This window comes from Poromitra crassiceps, assembly GCF_964638095.1.
Source record: "Poromitra crassiceps genome assembly, chromosome: 13".
NCBI classification, from domain to species: Eukaryota; Metazoa; Chordata; class Actinopteri; order Beryciformes; family Melamphaidae; genus Poromitra; species Poromitra crassiceps.
The window spans coordinates 41118030-41134433 of record NC_139644.1 but is presented as its reverse complement, the minus strand read 5'-3'; the positions used below and the strand labels follow the sequence as shown (position 1 = coordinate 41134433).

The following is a 16404-nucleotide window of genomic DNA, read 5'->3' as shown; positions in this document are numbered from 1 at the left end:
TTGAAACAGGCAGATACAGAGGGACGGCGGAGGAGGATAGGATTTGTGAATATTGTGAGCTGAAGGAAGTGGAGAATGAATATCATTTTATTTTGTACTGCCCCTTGTATCATGACTTACGAGATATACTATTTAAAAAAGTTCACTCCCCTGAGTTAAACCTGTTAGATTTTGAAGAAGGTGCCATACTTGAATTTCTTTTTGATAACATCTTTGCTTTTTCCGAATATATCTCTCATGCGTGGGATAGGAGGAAAAAGATGACATATGATAGATAATTCATATATTTTACTTAATACACATTGTAGTTAAATCTGTGTTTTGCTGCTGATGCCGCGTGCTGCCGTGTGTGTGTTTGTACGGTTTTGTATTGTTCAAGCACCGTAATAGATATGGAAATAACTGTATGTTGATGTGTCTGATAATCCCATGTGGGATGGGTCATGTAAATTGTCCTGACACGTAAATAAAATTTTCATTCATTCATTCATTCATTCATTCATTCATTCATTCATTCATTCATTCATTCACACAGCTGGACTCTCTTCAGTGTCTAGAACATGTCTGCAGGGAGTGTGGAGCCTGACATCTCCTCAGCCTGCTGCTGTCCCACTGGCTGCTCAGTGTGAGACCCTGAGGGGAGATGGGACACACACACACACACACACACACACATACACACACATGGCCAGAGCCTTTTCTACTCCATAAGTTTCATATTGAAAGAAGAAAAAGTCACTGTCAACTGTGCCTGGTTCTCCGTTGGGACCTTTTGGTGGTCCTGCCAGATCTGCCTGGGTTTCTGTATTTCCCCTTCTCTATCCAAAGTAAACCACTGAAACTACTGTAACTAAGTGTCTGCATCTGGGTCTCAGTGTGGTCTGCTGCCTGTATACTGTCTTTAATCCAAGGTGCATGAACTGGAAATAGCTACTTCAGCTACTCTTGGAGGCTGATGGCTGCTCTTCAAAAAAACACTACAGCATAAAAAAAACGTGTCAACAGAGAAGTAACGTTTACAATACATTTAGAAGGTTTTTTCCACATTATACCCACCATGCATGTGCGTAACAGCGCGTGCTCGTTTACTAGTCTGTAATAATACGTATAGGCTAGTTTAGTTTTGAAAGTTATGTGTTGATTTAATTGCTTCGAAAGTGTTTAGGAATAAAAATCCTTTCCAAATTCCCACCGTCGTCATGGCTCTCCTATGTCAGCTGTGTTCTCTGTAAAACACACCATAGCATTTCCAGCTAACTGTTGAACTAATGTTAGTTACTTCATGGGGCGGGCTCTGACTGGGAGTTTAACTGGGAGTTGTTGTTGGGTGAAGAGACAAAACAAAACGCGTTAACAGAGCTTCAGTTATAGCTAAAACGTATCAAAACATTTTGTTATCAAGCCATAAGTACAAATTGTACACACAACATAGTACAAATGTGACAGGGCATATGAGTGCAAAAACAACAAGAGACACAACAAGCAATAAGGCAGTATAGTGATAAGACAAGTCAGAGACAGTGGCATATTCACTGCACATAGGTGCACATGTCTAAATGACGTAATGTAAATGTAATAAAATAAAAAAAATTTTTTTTTTGCTAAATCTTCATAGTTCAACGAAAATAGTTTATGCTTTAAATCTAAAATGGTTCATGGATTACATTCTAATAACAAACCTATCAAATTAAAAGTCAAGCACGTTACCGTGGAAACAAAAAAAATTGTCTGTTTGGGTTAGCCAATCATCCTCGTCTTGGGCGGTGCTTAGCGTTAGTGCCCTTGGAAAATAGTTTCGGGGTGGAACTTGTGTCGGCGGAACATTTACACAGGAGGAGGAGCGCTCACAGGCATAAAGTCGTTAGACAGCAAATGTTCTAAACATATTCTCTTGATATCTTTACAACCATCCACCGAAAGTGCCGAGCAGGCCTTCTTTATTGCACAATCCAAATTTTCTTCAAAACTTGCCATTTTCAGCATGTAGCAATGAGTTAGCCTGTAGGTTTCTGCCGTTAGCTTTCTACGCTAGCTAGTTAGCGTTCGGCGGGAGCATTACAGCGACACACATGGGAGCGGAAGCCGATCTGATTGACATATGGTCGGAGCCAATGAACAGAGCGTGACAGAGCTTGCAAGCGGGGGAGCGGATATCCTGCTGCCACCGAAACAGCCGCTCGAATGGGAGAGCAGCTTTAGAGCAGGGGCGGGCTGATCTTCGTACGGCGCCAGACTCTCTGAGCTCAAGCCACAACTGAAGACGGTAAAGTCAGAAGACACGATTGACGACGGTTACATTTAATGCTACATCTGAGATTTGTGGAGCAAGAACCTGCAGGACCAAGTAAGACAACTCCCACTCAGGCGCTTTAGCTCGAGTTGCACCAGAGGTAAAGTGCTGAGCCAGAGTTCCCAGGTTCGTACGCTACATTAGCTAGCAGTTAGCTAGTCGATGCTTCTCTGTTCGTCTGCCTAGCTGCTTAGCGTAGCTGCTTTTTCTTTCTCGGTGTTTCAGATGGACTTTTATGAAAACGGCAAATACATGCAATGTAACGTTAGCACTTTCTGTCTGGAGGCGAGGATGATGGCGTTTACAACAGATAACCGTATCGTTATTAACCGTCTGTAACGTTAGCTAGCTCTCATTCGGTTGGTTGGTCGTTACATGACTAGTAAACTAATGAGAGCTAGCTAGCTAACGTTGGTTACAGACTAAATGTTATGCTAGACGTTATGCTTAGCTGTTGTAAACGCCCTCAGCCTCGCTGCACGAAGTACTAACGTTACATTGCATGTATTTGAACGACGTAGTTTAACTACACTTTGCAGCAGCTTGCTGGTAGTTCAACTACATTCATATTAGTTAAACTTTTTTCCCCGTCCTGATCGCTTTAAAGACAGTGGACCGTGGAGTCGGCCAGGATCCCACTAATGTTACTGTACTTGACAAGACAGTCTATGTTACCTCTGATTGGCTTGCCCTGATGACATGATACAGTTGGGTTAATTCTGAAATGAATCAATGCAGACTTTGGATACACTTATTTAACGTTAATCCTGCCCCATTAGGCATTCTCTACTGGGACATTATTGTAAACAAACATTGTGATTCTGGTTCATTTTAAAATGTTCTATGGAATATCCACACCGTTTGTGTAGCTTTTGGCACAAACAGTGCCAAAAGTGTCTGTGGTTTGATTGGGTGGTCTGTGTTTGAGCAGAAACGTTAAGTGGCCTGCAGTGCAGAGGGCAGGACTGCCCAGACCGAGAGCCAAGGCTCTGGCCAAATTCTGCTCTATTTTTGCAATAATTGGCAGTCACCACATTTGGAGGAGGCGCTGTTTCCTTTATCCATAGATTCAGACTAGATACATCTGTCACTATAAGATTTCCCATTGATTGTGCATCTATTATTGTTTGTGTTCAAGGATTTTTTGTCTAAATGGGAACACAAATAAAGGTATTCAAATGTGTGTGTGTGTGTGTATAGGATGACCGACTGGATGTACCAGGGCCCCAGTGGTCAGGTGTCCAGGGACGAGTATCTGCTGGGACGTCCCATCGACAAGCAGATCACTGAGCAGTATGAGGAGGCTGAGAGCGGTCCATCCGCCCAAACCGGCCTCCTGCCTGGCTCCATCTTCAACCCTACCACCCCTGCCTCCAACCTCGACCTGGCTGCCAAGATTAGGGAAGATCCCCTGTTTGAAATCAGGTTAGTCATGTTCCTTCTTGTAGCTTGTACACTTCCCAAATCCTATTAAAGTCACACATAGGCCAGATAATTTTATTATGTTCTGTCCCTGTGCAAATCATCTAATTTATGTTTTGTTTTTGTCTTAAGGAAACGGGAGGAAGAACAAGAGAGAGAAGTCTTGACTAATCCAGTGAAGATGAAGAAAATCAAAGAATTGGTAAAATGATTGTGTAACTGTTTTGAAGTGTTTATATGTGTTGGATGTTGACAGCAAATGTTAGACCTTGTTTTTGTTCCAAACAAAAGTTACAGATTTAACTTATTGTAAGTAATCAACATTTGAATCTAGTTTTTGTCTGCAATCAGTGGTCACTGGTATCAGTGTCACTGCTAGTGAAATTTCTTTCAACAATGTTTCCACTAACTTTGTTAATACAAGATAACAACAGTCAAGGTAGAAAAATGGTACAATATTGCAACCATGATTTAGTAGTCTCTGTGTTCTCTTGGTGCATGACTGAGAAGCTGCTAGTGTGAAAATAGTGGAGAGAGGCTAAACATCTGTCTGATCTCTCACAGCTGCGCCAGAATCTTGAAAAGAAAGACAAGAAAAAGAAGAGGAAGAAGGAGAAGAAGGGAGACAAAGAGCGGAGAAAGGAGAAGAAGCATAAGAGAAGGAGCACAAGTTCAAGTGCAGAGGAGGAAAATGACAAAAAATACAGGTATTTGATCTCAATTATCAATCAAAGTTGTAGCAGTTAGATTTAGGCGATTGGACTACAATCCATCCTCAGTGCGGCGTGGGTGCATTCACAGTTGCATTTTTATGTGTTTAAGCGATATCGGGTGTAAATGGGGTCTAAGCGACATCTAGCTTCATTTAGTTAAACTTGTGTCTCATTCAAGTGGAAGCAGTTTGTAATTAGGGTCTATCATCTGTTCTCAGGTCACATCCAAAAGATGAATCTTCAGTCGCTGCCAAATCTCATTCTCACCATGTTTCAAGCTATGGGCTACAGGTAAGAGAGCAGCAAACCAGTGTCTGGTAATACCACTGCTATCGTAATCATGTACATGTAATTCAGATGCATCCTGCAGTTTCAGTTGCTCAACTCACTGTAGCAGCACACTACCAAGTCCTAACTGTGAAATCTCTTCTCAGGTCCCTGCTGGAAGACATCACCAGTCCTCTGCTCACTCAGGACGCCACGAGAGGAGCCGCTCCCGATCACCTCACAGGATCAACAGGGAGAACCACTCCTCAAACAGACCCGACAGGAAGGTCCAGCAACGAGCTCCCAGTCCACAGGACCGCTACCACCGACAAAACAACCACAGATCCAAGTAACAATCCGCAGAGTTAACACTGAACTTGTATTATCACCGGGCGAGATTTCAATATTATTGTCTATCATCTTTAATTGGGAACATATTGTGATGGGTTATTGTGACACAATTCTGGCATCTAGATTGATGATAACATAAGCATTTTTTTTCTTACTCTGACAAAACATTTCAAGGAATATTTGAAATGATTTACATGTCATTTTGCATACATGTGCCTTATCATCATCAGTATAGGGAGCTGCGGCTCTGTGCCTCTATCTGTCTCACTGATGACATCAGTGATGTCATAAATTGTGACATCGTCAGTGATGTTATAAATTGTGACATCATCAGTGATGTCAGAGGCATTGTGACATCATCAGTGATGCACACATATACACACACAAGAGAGAGAGACACACACACACACACACACATATATACACACAAGAGACAGACACACACTGATGTCATCAGTGATGTCATCAGTCTGAGGCTCACAAGAGACTCAGGCAGAGAGAGGGGAGGGGGGAGAGACTGATGGAGAGAGAGAGGGGGGGAGAGAGACTGTGGGAGACATTTGGCCCAATTCCACCGCAGGTAGTAGCGCGGTCCCGCTCCGCTCGACTCGATAAATGGTCTCATCCCATCGGTAAAAACCGGCCCAGCCCGGTTTGATTTGGGGCTGAGTCGTGCTACTTTTCGTCCCTGCCTCGTCGGGGTTCTATTCTGCGAACCCGGGTTCATACGGTGACGTGAAAACATTGTAGACGACTGATTGGTCCGGCAGAATCGTGTTTACTCTGTCTACTGACTGTCATATGCAATGCTGGCGGCTGCATACCAGTTTAGTGGGCTTCTCTTCTGTTATGTATATTTCCATCAGTCTTTGTATTGCTGCCTTTGCCTCCGGTGAAATAAAATCGTGGCGGGTGTTCAATTGTCTGAGAAAAAAGTCTGCTGCTCGCTCAGGGAGCTCTGTAGCTGAGTGGAGGCTGCAGCGCTCCGCTAGGCCGCAGCGGGTGTTTGGTGAAGCCGCGGTCTTGCCTAGAGGCCGCGGGGTAGAGGCTTCACTCTGTTGCGCCTCTCCCGTCCCCGCACAGCGCAGCCCATGCCTGTGAGTGATATCCATTCTCCTGGTCGATTGTCACATTCGCCCATGTACACTGTAGGTCATTTAGAGGCACCAGTATTTCATAAACAGTTTAAAAGTTCTGTGGATGGATTTAATTGTAATGTTATGTTATAGCCTACTTCGGCTATAAGCGAAGGACAGATATGCAGATATCGCTATGACGGGCGGGGGTGGGCGGGGGCAGATGAACGGCGGTCGAAACAGAACGTCCATCGAGTTGAAACAAGTAGAGGCGAGTGGTGACGGGCTGTGCAGGGCTGTAAAATGTGGTGGGAAAGAGCCAATTGTGCACGTGCCAATATGGCAGGCAAGGCCACACAGCAGCCGAGCTGAATGCGAGCTGCAGGACACGCGGCCAAGCCTAGGAATCGATCGCGCGTAGCGTGCAAGATGGCTAGGTGTGATATATATATATCCATATTGAGAAAAATCTGTATTGGGATATTGATCTCAACCCATATCGCCAGATCTACTTGGTTAATCATTGAATCCATTCCACTGTGTTTCACCATAATGTCTTCCTGTTTATTTGTAGGCAACTCTCTGCTGAAGAGCTGGAGCGGAAGAGGGAGGAGATGATGAACTTTGCCAAGCAGAGAGAGGAGGACAGAGAGGATAACATCAAAAGAAACAAGAGGCGAGATGAGCAGGAGAAGCAGCGGGAACAAAGTACTAAGCATGACCGCCATCCTGGCTTCATCCAGTAAGTCCTGGGTAACATAGAGACACGCAGATAATCAGTGACGATTTTTAATGTATTTAGTTGTGTCGTCGCCACATCCACAAAAAACAGGATTCTGATGTTTATTTTTGGTGCGTCAGCTAATATGGATAATCATGAAATAAGGAAAGACAGCCCGTGCTCTACTTCTTATTTTACCTGGTATATGTTTGAGTTTCACTAACGCTTACCTTTCCTTCCTGTAGCAACATGAAGCTGGAGAGCGCTTCCAGCTCTTCGTTGGAGGACAGAGTGAAGAGGAACATCCACTCCATACAGCGGTCAGAGTACGGACGACAGCAGGAGGAAGCACATGCACAACTGTGGCAACGCCTACGCTAAGACATCCCATCTGAAGGCTCACCTATGCTGGCACAGCGGGGACCGGCCGTTCGTCTGCAACTGGCTCTTCTGCGGGAAGCGCTTCACTCGCTCTGATGAACTGCAGCGCCACCTGCAGACGCACACTGGTGCCAAGAAGTTCAGCTGTGCCTTGTGCCCCAGAGTGTTTATGCGCAACGACCACCTGGCCAAGCACATGCGCACGCACGAGTCCCCGCCAGGGCACGGCGAGGAGAGGGTGAACGGAGACGGGAGGATGGATAAGGGCTTTGACAGCCCCACCCCTCCTCAGTCATCCTCCCTCGTGCCTGCGTCAGATGCCACAGAGCCGCCGCTGAAGCTGAAATGCGAGCCAGACCCCTCCAGTGTAACGGGGCAGTCCAGCTAACTGCATTACTTTTAGAGGTTTTCTCAGTTAGCAGGTCATCATCAGCCTTCTGTCTCAGCCGTAGAGGTGTCACTGTTTTACCATAGAATAGAGAATAGAAGAAGTATGGGACAACCTTTTACTGATAAATTGTGGATTGAACAGAAAGTGTCTTTCTACAGCTTTGTGAATTTGTCAGTACAGCTAACCTAAAGACTTCTGTAATAATCCAAATATTAGAGCACAGATTAAAGAATGCAAGCAGGCATCTTTCCTGAAGGAGTGTCATCTGAGGAGAAAACATTCCTCTGTGCATATGTCCAAATGAAAGGTGGCTTTAGGAGGCAGGAGGGAGAGCCCCCACACATTAAAGATAAGGACCGAGGAGGGAGAGCAGCTTCAGGAGGAGCCAGAGCCCCCACACATTAAAGATAAGGACCGAGGAGGGAGAGCAGCTTCAGGAGGAGCCAGAGCCCCCACACATTAAAGATAAGGACCGAGGAGGGAGAGCAGCTTCAGGAGGAGCCAGAGCCCCCACACATTAAAGATAAGGACCGAGGAGGGAGAGCAGCTTCAGGAGGAGCCAGAGCCCCCACACATTAAAGATAAGGACCGAGGAGGGAGAGCAGCTTCAGGAGGAGCCAGAGCCCCCACACATTAAAGATAAGGACCGAGGAGGGAGAGCAGCTTCAGGAGGAGCCAGAGCCCCCACACATTAAAGATAAGGACCGAGGAGGGAGAGCAGCTTCAGGAGGAGCCAGAGCCCCCACACATTAAAGATAAGGACCGAGGAGATAAACAATTAAATTGCTCAGTCTGTGGTAAAGGTTTTGGTCATAAAGGACACTTGAAGTCACACATGACAGTCCACACAGGTGAGACACAATTTAATTGCTCAGTCTGTGGTAAAGGTTTTGGCCGTAAATCAAGCTTGAAGACACACATGATACTCCACACAGGAGATAAACAATTTCATTGCTCAGTCTGTGGTAAAGGTTTTGGTCGTAAAGGAGACTTAAAGTCACACATGATACTCCACACAGGAGATAAACAATTTAATTGCTCAGTCTGTGGTAAAGGTTTTGGTCATAAAGGACACTTAAAGTCACACATGATAGTCCACACAGGAGATAAACAATTTCATTGCTCAGTCTGTGGTAAAGGTTTTGGCCGTAAATCAAGCTTGAAGACACACATGATACTCCACACAGGTGAGAAACAATTTATTTGCTCAGTCTGTGGTAAAGGCTTTGGCCGTAAATCAAGCTTGAAGACACACATGATAATCCACACAGGAGAGAAACAATTTATTTGCTCAGTCTGTGGTAAAGGTTTTGGTCTTAAAGCAAAACTTGAAGACACACATGATAGTCCACACAGGAGATAAACAATTTAATTGCTCACTCTGTGGTAAAGGTTTTGGTCATAAATCAAACTTAAAGACACACATGATAGTCCACACAGGAGATAAACAATTTCATTGCTCGGTCTGTGGTAAAGGTTTTGGTCATAAAGGATCCTTGAAAACACACATGATAATCCACACAGGAGAGTAAACATTGAATTGCTATCTGTGGTGGAGGGGGGATTTGTGTTGTTTATATGCATACGCGTGTGTGTGTGTGTGTGTGTGTGTGTACACGTACGCGTGTTTGCCCCACTGTCCTGGCCATACTTGACTTACTTTATCATTCTGCTCTGAGATATATGATCTAACTCAGCTTATAGGAATCACCATTGGATTTCATGTTCTTTGATTGGTTAACCCTCACAGGTCGCAGGATGCAGCATTGTCACATTTGAATTAGGGATGGGCATCGAATTTTCGAATAATCGTTATTATCAAGGTCGACTTTTATTATTGAAATTCGAAATTCGATTTTTTTTTTTTTTGTGTGAAATGTTGCATTGTCTCCCCTGATTCTAAGTATAGTCGAATCGCTTGGTTTGAGCAAATAAAACAATTTTTATAAGCATTTTAAGCAAGGTTTATGGAAAAATGAATGGCGGATGAAATCCCATGAAGAGGGAGAGGGGGTGACTTTGGCACCCCTTTGGCACTCAGACCTGAGCCTACTAAATATTTAATGAACCACTCATGATTGTCAAAACTGTTTTTTATTTTCGAAAATCTCAATGTCATGTAACATGTTCTTTACTTCAGTGGTGCAATGCTTGTTTGAGCTAAAAATCCACAGCAGAAGCTTTTTATATTAATTAAGAAAGCTGTAGACTTAGAATCAGGGGAGACAATGCAACATTTCACTCACAAAAAAAAAAAAAAAAAACATTTTTAATTTTTTTTACATTTTTATTTTTATTTTCGAATTTCGATTAAAAGTCGACTTTGGCCAGCGAATTTCGAATAGTGTTTTTGCTAGAAATGCCCATCCCTAATTTGAATGTATAAAGCCATCTTAGACATGTTACCCTGCTACATCTGCTCCAAGTTGATGGCGGTACACAACTCCTACAGACTCAGATCCAGCACTTGGCTTGGTTTTAAGGTGCCAAATTGAAGTGTGAGGACCGAGGCTGGAAAAAGGAGTGTGTTATTTTGGCCCTTGGTCCTGGAACGACCTGCAAGTTCCACTTCAACTGGATCCTCTTCTTTCTTTGTCTAGTTTCAAACAAAAGCTCAGTGAGCTCCTCGCCATTAGCTGCTCCTGTAGAAATGTGTCATTTAGAACCCGTTATCTTCTGTCATGTGCTTTTGTGTTTGTTTCAATGTTTTCTCTGTTTTCATTGTTTTCCATGTTGTGAGTATTGTCTTTGTCATGCCCTGACGTGTCATTGTTGCTGCCTTCTTGGCCAGGTCAGCATCGTAAAAGAGATTTCTATCTCAGTTGCTTTTTATCTGGTTAAATAAACGTGAAATAAATCAATAAAAGTTTTCCTAGTGTCTGAATTCTCAACTGTTAATTTGATTCACTATGGTTTCAATTCGACAACAATCCTTCTAATTTGCCCCCAGCTTACTTCCTGTTGCAGTGTTTGCTGGTACAATAACGCTTAGTTAGGTTCCAGATTTAGTGAAAACATAACGCGTTTGATCGTTCCCCATCACTACAACACCAAACGCAGCTAACGAGTCACATCAAAGCAAAACCAAGAGCTAAGATACATGTTTGTGTGTATATTATAAGATGTATATAACCTAGTAGTGTAGAATAGAATAAGAATAGAACTTTAATTGCCACTTTAATTGGAACTTTAATTGCCACATGACCAGTATTTGTTTTCTGTACATACAGGATGTAAAAATAGACACTGCATCATAAGTGCTTCACAATAAAGTGCATCCAGACAAAACCAATAACAGTGCAATTACAGCAAACAACAACCAATTAACAAAACCATTGACGAGACACACTTAGAGCCACATACAGTATACACAGTGCAGTAAGTCCTTGTGGTTAATGGAGGGAGTTGAGTTTTCTCATTGCTGTGGGAAAGAAGCTGTTTTTAAAACGGCTGGATTTTGTGGCAAGTGACCTGAGACGCCTCCCAGAGGGGAGGGTGTGGAATAGCTGGTTAGCAGGATGGGAGAGGTCAGAGATGATCTTTTATGGCCATTTTGAAACACGCTGGTGGTAAATGGATTGGATTGAGGGGAGGGCAGAACTGGTGATCTTGGAGGCCTTAGACACGATGCGTTGTCATTTCCTCTGTCATGTAGTTAATGATGAATATGAAGTGCTGTCCCTATGAAGAAATCACAAATAAACAAAATATTAAAAGCCTTGTTGTTTAGTTGTTAATTGTGCCTATAATCAATTTCTGAATACAGGATAATGAGAGGAAAATGAACCGACCCAATATGTCCTCATCCCAAACAAATGAACCCACATTTTCTAGGTTAGGTGACCCTCTAGTCTACTCTGGTGGACAACAGGGGGCAAAGCAGTTTGGCCTGTTTGATCCTGACCAGACACAGCAGTCAGACCTCCTGCCGGCAGACAGAGCTTCACATGAGAAAGTGGACTATGCAAGAAGAAGTTAGTAATAAAGGAGGTTACAAGCTGTGCTGCTGACCTAAGTTATGAGGGCTGTAAAACACATTTTTATGGAGAAAAAACTGGTAATTTATTTGGATAGTCCGCCTACACTACAGAGAGTCTACCTAGAATTCAGTAGCGTAGGGTAGTCATGACGGGCCCCAGTGCAAGCAATTTTGACAGGGCCCCCTAGTAGGCTACACACTACTTACAAAATACACACACACACACACACACACACACACACACACACACACACACACACACACACACACACACACAGGCATAGGCCAGTGATCTCAGGGTAGATCCCAAAATGTTTTTTGGATCATGATTGTAACTCTGTAGTAACCTGACTCCGCCAGATGGGGCGGTATTGAGTTAACTCTGTAGTAACCTGACTCCGCCAGATGGGGCGGTATTGAGTTAACTCTGTAGTAACCTGACTCCGCCAGATGGGGCGGTATTGAGTTAACTCTGTAGTGCCATTGTCCCACATTCAGTCAGTGAATGTTTATTGCAAACGGACAATTTAAATACATGAAGAAATGCTGTTTTCATTGATTATTATTGCTTATCATTGAAATGATAAACAGCATGTCATTTATGGTCATGTCTACCCACACTTAGTAGTTATGAAGTATAGATTGAAAAAGTGTCAAAGTAGATCTGAAGTGTAAAAATGTTGGGCACCCCTGGCATAGGCTATAATACATTTTACCAACTTGTGTTGGATTTGACAGTTAAATGAGTTACTTAGGGCCTATAAGCATAATTTAGGATATAGGAGGGACCAGGATGTTGGTAAACAAATGGCTTCCACAGACTGCTGTTGGTTTGAAACAGCAGTTCATGGTGAAACCATGCCCTCTTTTAACTGTAACTACTCCATACTTTAAGCTAGACACTCCATTTAAATGTTAAACAACTGATGAGCTTAATTCAGCTTTAAAATGTCTTTTGTACTATTTGAGAAATCACAGTTTAGGCTAGTCTGTTATCTCTCTACCTACAATACAGATAGTCTGTTATCTCTCTACCTACAATACAGATAGTCTGTTATCTCTCTGTCTACAATACAGATAGTCTGTTATCTCTCTACCTACAATACAGATAGTCTGTTATCTCTCTACCTACAATACAGATAGTCTGTTATCTCTCTGTCTACAATACAGATAGTCTGTTATCTCTCTGCCTACAATACAGATAGTCTGTTATCTCTCTGCCTACAATACAGATAGTCTGTTATCTCTCTGCCTACAATACAGATAGTCTGTTATCTCTCTGCCTACAATACAGTGCATGATGGGACAGAAGGGCTCATGGGCCCTGAGAGCCTCAGTCAGCAGACGCTGCTCCTCACACAGAGAGGCCACCTGACCCACAATGCAACACACACAGAGAGGTCACCTGACCCACAATGCAACACACACAGAGAGGTCACCTGACACATAATGCAACACACACAGAGAGGTCACCTGACACACAATGCAACACACACAGAGAGGTCACCTGACACATAATGCAACACACACAGAGAGGCCACCTGACACACAATGCAACACACACAGAGAGGTCACCTGACCCACAATGCAACACACACAGAGAGGTCACCTGACACACAATGCAACACACACAGAGAGGTCACCTGACCCACAATGCAACACACACAGAGAGGTCACCTGACACACAATGCAACACACACAGAGAGGTCACCTGACACACAATGCAACACACACAGAGAGGTCACCTGACACATAATGCAATACACACAGAGAGGTCACCTGACACATAATGCAACACACACAGAGAGGCCACCTGACACATAATGCAACACACACAGAGAGGTCACCTGACCCACAATGCAACACACACAGAGAGGTCACCTGACACACAATGCAACACACACAGAGAGGCCACCTGACACACAATGCAACACACACAGAGAGGTCACCTGACACATAATGCAACACACACACAGAGAGGCCACCTGACCCACAATGCAACACACACAGAGAGGTCACCTGACACACAATGCAACACACACAGAGAGGTCACCTGACACACAATGCAACACACACAGAGAGGTCACCTGACACACAATGCAACACAAAAATAGAAATACAATACAAATATAAGTGTAATGTAACTTTGCTTCTTTTCAGATCAGATGACTTTAATAACAAATAATACATCAGACCCTCGAGCTACTTCTGCTTTCACTCACATAATGGTCAAAATATAGGAACATACTTCCAGGAAGTATATAGCCTATGTTTGAATGCATAAAATAAAGCTGATACTATTCAATTAGACTATTTAAATATCTTCGCCTTTCAAAGTACATCACAAACGTTCACGAATCTATAAGAGTTGTTTCATAATCTCCTGCACTACACACTCCAGTCCAGTTGGTGGCGGTAATGCACCTCTTAAGTTGGCTTGGCAGCCAAACGCCATAAAACACCAACCTTCACGTCCGTTCTTGAAAGGAGTAGCATGTAGCAGTAGCGTATTATTTCCCGGTTATATCCTCGGCACTTCAGAAGTTTAATTTACAAACACAAGATCGTATGTTCGGAGATATGAGCACGAATATATAACGTGGAACCGGGGCCCCATTTAACTCTGAGGGGAAGAAGAAGGGCCTCTCTTATGGGACTCAGGTGAATGGTTTAGCTGTGAAGCTAACGAAGTTAGCTGTGAAGCTATTGGAGCTTTGAATGATAACGGTTGTCAGTAAATAGTTCGGGAGGGAACGTTCCTGTCACTGTGTGAAAATGAAAATATCTAAAGTCCAGAAGCTGAGAGCGGTGGTGAAGCAGCGCCTAACTGCGGCTGTTGAAGAGATATTTGGAATGTTTGAAAGAATGATAGCAGAGTACGAAGAGGAGGCTACTCGTTCAAGAGAGGAGATCGACCGGCAAGGAAAACTGCTGGACGCTTTGCGGTTACACAGAGAAGTCTTGCCTCCAGACCTCCAGCAGCTGTTGGTCATTAAAGAAGAGGCTCCCACTGAGCAGCAGGAGTGGATCTACAGTCTGGACCAGAAGGACCAAGAGCCCCCACACATTAAAGAGGGACAGGAGAAACTCTGGATCCGTGAGGAGGGAGAGCAGCTTCAGGAGAACCAAGACCCCCCACACATTAAAGAGGAACTCTGGACCAGTCAGGAGGGAGAGCAGCTTCAGGAGGACCAAGACCCCCCACACGTTAAAGAGGAAGAGGAGGAACTCTGGATCCGTCAGGAGGGAGAGCAGCTTCAGGATAAACCAGAGCCCACGCACATTAAAGAGGAAGAGGAGGAACTCTGGATCCGTCACGAGGGAGAGCAGCTTCAAGGGCTGGAGGAGGCCCATATCACCAAGTTCCCAGTCACTCCTGTCCCTGTGAAGAGTGAAGATGATGAAGCGAAACCTCAGTCCCCACAGCTTCATCAAAGCCACACTGAGGAGAACAGAGAGGCAGAGGCTCTAGCCAGCAGCTCAACTGAACCGATAAAAACAGAAGATGGTGGAGAGGACTGTGGAGCATCAGAACCATCCAGGAACTTAGATCCAGCTACTGCAGCTAGTAGTTTACAACCAGCTAGGGATGACAAGACTTCAGACTCTGCTAAACCTGAGACTGAAGACAGTGATGAAGAATGGATGGAAACTAGTGAACCTCAATCAGGTTTAGACTCTCAGAGAAACAATGAAGTTCTTGGGAAGAAACGCTTGAGTCGTTCAGTTTGTAGTCAAAGTTTTGGTAATGAAGCAAACTTGGAGAAACACATGATAATCCACACGGGTGAGAAACAATTTAATTGTTCAGTCTGTGGTAATGGTTTTGGTCATAAAGGACACTTGAAGTCACACATGGTAGTCCACACAGGAGATAAACAGTTTCATTGTTCACTCTGTGGCAAAGGTTTTGGTCATAAAGGACACTTGAAGTCACACATGGTAGTCCACACAGGTGAGACACAATTTAATTGCTCAGTCTGTGGTAAAGGTTTTGGCCGTAAATCAAACTTAAAGACACACATGATAATCCACACAGGAGAGAAACAATTTATTTGCTCAGTCTGTGGTAAAGGTTTTGCTGAAAAAGGAAACTTAAAGACACACATGATAGTCCACACAGGAGAGAAACAATTTAATTGCTCAGTCTGTGGTAAAATTTTTGGTCGTAAAGGAGACTTAAAGTCACACATGATAGTCCACACAGGAGATAAACAATTTAATTGCTCAGTCTGTGGTAAAGGTTTTGGCCGTAAATCAAGCTTGAAGACACACATGATACTCCACACAGGTGAGACACAATTTAATTGCTCAGTCTGTGGTAAAGGCTTTGGCCGTAAATCAAGCTTGAAGACACACATGATAGTCCACACAGGAGATAAACAATTTAATTGCTCAGTCTGTGGTAAAGGTTTTGGTCTTAAAGCAAACTTAAAGACACACATGATAGTCCACACAGGAGAAAAACAATTTAATTGCTCACTCTGTGGTAAAGGTTTTGGTAAAAAAGGCTCCTTGAAAACACACATGATAATCCACACAGGAGAGTAAACATTGAATTGCTATCTGTGGTGGAGGGGGGGATTTGAGTGTTTATATGTGTGTGTGTGTGTGTGTGTGTGTGTGTGTGTGTGTGTGTGTACACGTGCGTGTGTACACGTGCGCGTGTTTGCCCCACTGCCCTGGCCATACTTGACTTACTTTATCATGCTGCTCTGAGATATATGATCTAACTCAGCTTATAGGAATCACCATTGGATTTGATATTCTCTGATTGGTTAACCCTCACAGGTCGCAGGATGCAGCATTGTCA

The 16404-nt window shown here is 43.7% G+C and overlaps 1 protein-coding gene across 3 annotated transcripts; it reads left to right on the top strand.

The window, feature by feature from the left end:
- Positions 1 to 2239: 2239 nt before the first annotated feature.
- LOC310787689 (pre-mRNA-splicing factor CWC25 homolog) lies at positions 2240 to 7896 on the top strand. 3 transcript variants are annotated; one of them, XM_083649173.1, is made up of 8 exons: positions 2240 to 2390; positions 3491 to 3715; positions 3845 to 3914; positions 4277 to 4419; positions 4644 to 4716; positions 4860 to 5041; positions 6694 to 6861; positions 7086 to 7896. In XM_083649173.1, the coding sequence occupies exons 2-8, from the start codon at positions 3492 to 3494 to the stop codon at positions 7219 to 7221; spliced, it is 996 nt and encodes a 331-aa protein (XP_083505299.1). In that variant the 5' UTR covers positions 2240 to 2390; position 3491; the 3' UTR covers positions 7222 to 7896. The 3 variants fall into 3 exon arrangements, with proteins under 3 accessions (XP_083505299.1, XP_083505298.1, XP_083505300.1); XM_083649172.1 differs by having other exon boundaries at positions 2240 to 2416; XM_083649174.1 differs by having other exon boundaries at positions 2270 to 2344.
- Positions 7897 to 16404: the final 8508 nt, after the last annotated feature.